Source organism: Durio zibethinus, chromosome 27 (genome assembly GCF_047325235.1).
Source record: "Durio zibethinus cultivar Kanyao isolate XHJ-2024 chromosome 27, ASM4732523v1, whole genome shotgun sequence".
Classification (NCBI taxonomy): Eukaryota; Viridiplantae; Streptophyta; class Magnoliopsida; order Malvales; family Malvaceae; genus Durio; species Durio zibethinus.
The window spans coordinates 11,808,784-11,816,007 of record NC_143188.1 but is presented as its reverse complement, the minus strand read 5'-3'; the positions used below and the strand labels follow the sequence as shown (position 1 = coordinate 11,816,007).

The 7,224-nt window shown below is 32.0% G+C and overlaps 1 protein-coding gene and 2 pseudogenes across 1 annotated transcript; 1 reads left to right on the top strand and 2 right to left on the bottom strand.

Annotated features, from left to right (window-relative positions):
- Positions 1–2,170: 2,170 nt before the first annotated feature.
- LOC149510933 (protein ENHANCED DISEASE RESISTANCE 2-like) lies at positions 2,171–3,840 on the bottom strand (annotated as a pseudogene).
- Positions 3,841–3,936: 96 nt separating this feature from the next.
- Positions 3,937–4,880, bottom strand: LOC111279433 (cysteine--tRNA ligase, chloroplastic/mitochondrial pseudogene; annotated as a pseudogene).
- Positions 4,881–5,242: 362 nt separating this feature from the next.
- Positions 5,243–6,160, top strand: LOC111279432 (NAC domain-containing protein 68-like). The gene has a single exon (XM_022866416.2). It carries the CDS (start codon positions 5,243–5,245, stop codon positions 6,158–6,160), a length of 918 nt encoding a protein of 305 aa, XP_022722151.2.
- The last annotated feature ends 1,064 nt before the right edge of the window (positions 6,161–7,224 follow it).

Below are 7,224 nucleotides of genomic sequence, written 5' to 3'. Positions count from 1 at the left end.
GGAAACTGCCAAAAGATTAGAAGCCTCTAATCGTCAGCATCATGCGGCATGGGAAGGATGCATCGCGGACGTAAAGATTGAAAGTGATACTTCTCCTATCTATGAGGCAGTGCTCTCGCTTGAATAAGCTGTTTTTTTTATATGTATATGATCTATAAGGGCGAGAAAATGCCACTAGCTAGGCAGTTAAAGATAATAAATAAATAATGCCCTTATCTTGTGATGTATTTATAATTGCAACGTACGTGTCTGAACCCTTATCTATCTGTTGTTGGTGATAATAACATCGTTCTCTTTTGTGTTTGTCTTTAAAAAATTTAAAGCATAATGTTTATGGTATTATATCACATTTTCTTAAATTTTGAGTCTTCCTTTTTTTTTTTTCTAATTGTTTTGCTCCATGGTGGGAGGGGGACTAACATATATAATTTCCCCTTTCAAGATCCTTTTACTTGCAGTGGCAAAACTTTTAAAGTTGTTCATAAGTATTAGTAAGTTTTTACAAGATTTCTCTTAAAATAATTATGGAATCAGTTATATAATTAATACCCTTTTAATTACCACTAGAAAATAAAGTATAGCTGCACGTGCATCTTTTGTAGATAACCTCGAGTTTATCTTCTATCAGTGTTCCCTTCCTCTCTTTTCCTTTTGATCATATTTATCCGAGGGGTGTTCAAATACATCACAAATTTTTTTTTATACACATTCTAAATTTTTTTCAAAAATATCTGTAACTATTTAATTTTATCCAAATAAATTTTCAATCATCTATGAAATACTTAAATTTTAATACAGTTCAAATCCAACATTTTTTTAAGTTTCCAAACTCAAAATTTGGACCAATTTGATCCAAATGCTCTAAAATTATCTTTGGTCAATTCTAATTAAAATTGGTCAAATAAAATCAAAATCAATCAAACTTGATCAAAATTGATCAAACTCCATAAAAATGGATATAACCCAGGCCAATCCTTAAAATTCACAGCCAATATAGAATTAATGTGGATTAAATTGAAATTTATGATTTTTTAAAGCACTAAAATCATAACAAAAATCTTTTTTTTTATATATTTATTATTAAAATAGTAATATAAATACCTTAATAAATAAAATATAAAATTATATATTTTTCACTAAAATTAATAAGAAATTCTTAAAAGTATTCATATTAAGAAATTAATATTATTATATTATTTAACATTAATTATTAAAATAATAAAATATTATTATATATGTTATTATTTATTATTAAAATAATAATATAATACTATTTATTATTGAAATATTAAAATATTTATTTTTGATAATATACAAAATAAAAATATTTAAAATTGAAATATTGAAATATTTTTAATGTTAATATTTTAATTTTTAATTAAAAGAAAATAAATTATTTTTATTAATATAATAATATTTCAAGTTGAATAAAATTAACTTCAAGCTTAAAATATTATATACAAAGTTTTACTTGAATAGAACTGTAAAAATATTTTAAATTAAAATATTTTGAAAAATTTTAATAATAATATTTTAATTTTTTAAGCAAAATTAAATAATATTATTATTTATTAATATAATAATATTTTGACTTGGGTTAAATTAAGTTTTTAGTTTTAAAAAATTATGTAAAAAGTTTGACTTAAGTAAAATTATGCTCAAATACATTAATAATTACTATTTATAGACAGTTTTTTTTTTTTAAAAATTGTCTTCCCCTTCAAAAGGTGAAGATAATTTCCAAAAAATTATTTCATTTTTATTAACCAATAAATAATTTTTCATTGATTAGTCAATTTTCTACAAAATAAATACCTAAAAATATAAAAATTATTTTTAGAAAATTATTTTCTACTAAACAATCAGAACCTTAATCAGGAGATGTTTTAGATGCATCCTCTGCTGTGATAACAGAAGTTTCCAGGTCTGCTTTTAAACTTACAAAGATGCTACAAGAATTTCTTCGTTGGCCAAGGTGGGTTGCAATTTACTGATCATCATTGCTTACCGATGAATCATTATTGTTATTTTCCAAATAGTATAAACTTTAAATAGTTTTTTGATTGTTCACCATTCTTTTGGGAAATGGTGAAAATATTTTGTTTATGATGTTGAAAACTCGAATTCATCGACGATTTATATACTCATTGAATAACTTGACGAGAAGAAAATATGCATTTCTCTATATTTTATTTCTAGATTCAGTTCAATCTAGAGTTCTGCGGGATGAAAATAGTTGCAGTGACTTGTGAGTTTGGATGCAAGAAACGGTGATATGAGATTATGCGATGAGCATTTAATCAGTTGTTGGTTATATGACCATTTAAGTATCAAATCATGATATGAAAAGTAAATTTATACAACTGGTATTCAACTTGGGTGCAAAATTCAACAACAGCAACAGCACTAGCAAAAGAAATATTCATTGTCTGTCAACAAAGAGTTTCTAGGAAAGTAACCTGTGATATACAGGGGTGTTTGGTCTGATGCCCTAACTGTTGATGCATGTTACGTTCAAGTATGTATGTAGATCTCCATCATGCTTGCATGTATCACTTTCAATTTTGAAACAAGGAATTTGTGGAGTGTCATGCATGCATCATACATGGGTTGAAGTAGATCTCCATCATGCTTGCATGCATCACTTTCAACTTTGAGACAAGGAATTTCTGCAGTGTCAAGTGCAATTAGCAAATTTTGAAATTTCCTCTCTTTCAACTTCAGAAATCTTTAAGTGTCAGCATGATATGAAAGCTTACCATTTCTTAAGATCTCCATCACTTTCATCATGACCTGGAGTGCCATTAACATGGGTTGAAGTAGAGACTGAAACACTTTCTTGAAGAAGATGAGAAAATCCCTGTCCCAGTGACTTCCCTAAGCGAGTAGGCAGCGAGGCCTGCAAATTCCCACTGCTGCCACCTGATGATGGTTCAATTAACCTAGCTGAATCAGTGTTCAGTTCAGAGAACCATGCAGATCCTAAGAGTCGTTCAGGAAGCTCTGATTCAGTTTGACTCTCAATAAGAAAAGCCAGGTCAACTGTCAGAGTTGTGATGTAACCAAATGCCAGATGAACAATTGCACTTGCAACCATGGAAGGTCCAATATCGATATCAACTTAAACAAAAAATCTCAGATATACAATATTTGCAAGACATGATTCATATTGCTTGCTCTGCAACTGCTTTTCTAACAGTCCATGGGCTTTCACAATGTTTGCAATCAATTTAAGCCTTGAATTTCTAAATGCATCATCACCTTTCAGGAACTGCTCAATCAAAGAACCCTCTTGAATAGGCTTTGTGGCAACAAAATAAGCTACAGCACTATAGTTATCCTTAGTTGGGAGCTGAAGATTGAATGCCCAAATGAAAGGCTTATCACCTGTTGGAAAGGCATCATCAACAACCTCCCTAACACGGCTATTATGATGGCTCAAGACCTCCCCTAGCTTTGTGGCAATTTTAATCTAATCGAAGCCACGAGATTTTAGTAAAAATATTCTATAGAAAATCTGATCAAGTAAAAATATAAATATGCATATCTTATAATTCAATAAAAAAAAAACCATTCTACAAACCTAAAAAATGAAAAAAAAAAATCAACTTATTACCGAAAAGGAAACATACCATTCATATTAATATATTTACAATTTTCTTTTAGTGTTAATTGGGCAAAAAAAATAAAAATAACTTAATTTCAAAAAAATAAAAGAAAAAACTAAATGCAAAAGAGAAAAGGAATCTTAATTTTAATAATAATTAAGCTGGTGAAGAAGAGGACCTCAAAAAAAAAAAACTCTAACCTTGAGTTGGAGGGAAGGAAATTAAAGCAATCGAAATGGGTTAGAAAACCCTAATTTCACAAAATTTGAGATAAGAGATAATAAATTAGGGTTTCATTTTGTGATTTACTGAGAGCGAGAAGGAAGGTCTATTTACATGCAACACAACTTTGAGCAATTTCATTTTCGTGGTGAGGAAACACAAGGTCCATCCCTCCACCATGTATATCAAAGGAGTGACCCAAATAAGCACCACTCACGGCACTGCACTCAATATGCCATCCAAGTCTTCCAGGCCCCCGTGGACTCTCCCAAAAAGGCTCTCCTTCTTTGGTGGACTGCAAAAAAGTTCAAAAGTATAACAAAGCCAACTTGGTTGCAAGCATGAGTAGAAAATATAGGCTAAATTGAATCAGAAGTTGATTATAATTCTCAAACATGTACTACCAAAAAAATTTTAATACTAAGCTTTAAGGATGTTTTGCAAAACTGAAACTTAAAAACAAAAAAAAAATTAAATATTTATGTAATATTTACTTATTTAGTATCTCAATGGCATGGAACTTTTTTTACACTACCATTTAGGAAAACACGAGCTGCATGATGCATCCCACTCTTCAACAACTGCAGCTGAGGCTCAATCGCCTAACGTTCACAGTTCATGCAGGCCTGGTTGCATGCAAATAATAAAGTGAAACTACAATCATAGTCTACTAAGAGTACTCAAGCACATTAGTGATACTCAACATATTTTCTACTTGTGATGATAGTATATTATGCATGCCTGAAACAGTTATGCCATATCTCATAAAGCTTGCCTTCCATAATGTAAAATTGGCTGGATTACTCTTCCATGAGTCCACAGGCTCCCGAGCTCGATTGTCTTCTAATTTCCGCCCAAATAATGGCCATAATCTAGTCCAGAAATCAGGCAGGCCTCGGACATTCCAGCCACCGCGAATGAGGAAGAAGTCTTGGCTGTCATAAGCCTAGGATATAATTTCTAAGATTAGTTATTCCTTTTTCCTATTTGTGTATAGGTGATGATGTTAGCACTTCTATTTGTGAAATAAACACTACAAACGTTCACCATATCCATATGCTTTTTATTTTTCAAAGTTATTTCAAAATTCAATTCTCCTAAGCTAATGTCAACATATAATGTATGATTTTCTTATTGATCAAGAAAAAAAAAATTTTTTGGTGTTCTGATAATTATATTTGAGGCAGTAAGTCTATTTTTATTACTCCAAGTATATATTCCTTGGCCATAAAAAAAAGTATATTATATTTTTTTTTATGGGCAAATTATCAGGCGGCAACAAAAAAAAGAAACCTAATACACTTGGGACTAAAACACTTGAGACTGACACATCTAAATCTAGATATATGGGTTTAGGAAACTAAATTAATACGTAAATTTATTCAACAGAAAGAAAGCATTCTATAGTAACCATGTTAATCGTTTCATCGGAGTTTTCAACACCTCGTGGCTTCAGATTTCTACCCACCAAAGAAGAGATTTTCGTCTACTACCTTAGACCAGCCATCAATGGAGAGCCATTATCTTGTAATATTTTGATTGAGGGTGAGATTTATGGAGAAAACAAAGAGCCTTGGAATCTTTTCAACAAAGATGAAAATAAATCTTTCTGGGTTTTCACCAAGTTGAAAAAAAAGAGCAAATCGAGGATTGATAGGACTGCCGGATGCGGATGTTGGCTTGGCCGAAACACCAAAGAAGTAAAGAATGCAAGTGGTCAGCTGTTAGGGTTGGACAAATACTTCACGTTTACATGCAAGAAAGATAAGTCAAACCAAGGCAACGGCAACTGGATTATGCATGAGTATTCGTTAATGGATGAAGGTTTCAGTGATTATGTCATTTGTGAGATTAAGAATAAAGATGTCGCTGATCGTAGAGAAGACGAAGCAGAACCCAAGAACAAGAAGCGTAAAACGCTTGAGGTTAACGATGAAGAGGCGCCAGCTCCAACTATGAAGAGAGTTTTTGTTGATCATCAAGGGAATCTAAACGAAGGACATCAAGAAACTTATGATCAGAGCAGAATGCAGACCATGACCAGTATCATCCCTCTCGATTTTGCTGCTACCTTTGGTCCTGACGAGCTTCCGGGTGAATATATTAATACTTGCCTAAATGTAGATGACTATATTATTGAAGAGATCAAAGATGAAGCGATTGCTGTTCCAAGTATGGAGGAGGGAAACGGGGTGCATACCATGACCAGTACCAGGTTTCCTGATTTTGCTGATCACATCGTTCCTGAAGATCTTACGGGTGAAAATACTGATGCATACCTGAACCTGGATGGATGGCCTGATCTTGATGAAATTCAGTCATTTAAGTAAAGCCAGAGTTGTATTCATTTTTTCTGGTGGTTTATTAGAAAACAGAGCTAGTGATCATCAGTAGTCTTTAAGTTTATACAAACAAAGACACAAAACTATGTACCCATTTATCTAATAGTGGATGGCCTTTGTTTTGCCCGTGGTTTTTTTCCCTTCCAACACTTGGAAGGGTTTTTCCACGTAAAAATCTGATGCCTCTCTCTGTTCTTTGCTTCTTTATTTTTGTGCATGGTTTATTTGATTTATTTCTTTATCTAATATTTCCCTGTTTATGTTCATTCATTGATGGCATATGCACCTACTTTTATTATATTCATATTTCATAATTAATTCAAGCATGTATATGCCAATGTTTGTTAGCCACTTTAATGTGACCAAGACCACCGAAATATAATAATCAATATCTCCATTGATAATAAAAGTCTTCAGTTTGTGCAAGCTACCTGATGAGAAGTACTCTGCAAATTGATCATTGGACAGTTTCCACCATCCATTGAGCAATTCTGAGTTCTTAAAGTCCACATTCCTTTCTTTACAGCCAATATTAATGCTTCCCCCAATATTTCTTATTCCCAAGCAATACTGAAAATAGCTTCATTTATTTTTTCCAATCCACAAATTTGTCTTCGAAGGAATGGTCTGCAGTCAAGCAAGTCAAAGCTCAAGTAAATGTCAAGTAAATGACATAGTATTCGGAAAACTATGTCAAACAGAAGAGTAAAACATAAAGAGAAAGATTTTTTGTATCCAAATAGTAGGAATCCACTGCCATGCAAGCAAGAAAATTGATTTCTATGTCAAGCATCCTTGTTGCTAAGGGTATGGCAAAATCCAGCATCATATTGTACTAGGACTAGCAATTTAGGAAGAAAATTAGAATTTTTTATGTTCAGATTGCAACGAGATTATGAATCTACAGTATATGTATCATTGTTGTAGATGATAGGAAACCAACAAAATCTACTGAGGCAATTATTGGGACCACACACATAACAAGGGTCATTTTGCAGTGCAAGACAGGAGTTCCCCATTGTAATGGATAAGGAAACCTAAACCGTGGGGGA

Coding starts and splice junctions, on each gene's coding strand:
- LOC111279432 (XM_022866416.2), top strand. CDS start 5,243: ATGTTAATCGTTTCATCGGAGTTTTCAACACCTCGTGGCTTCAGATTT.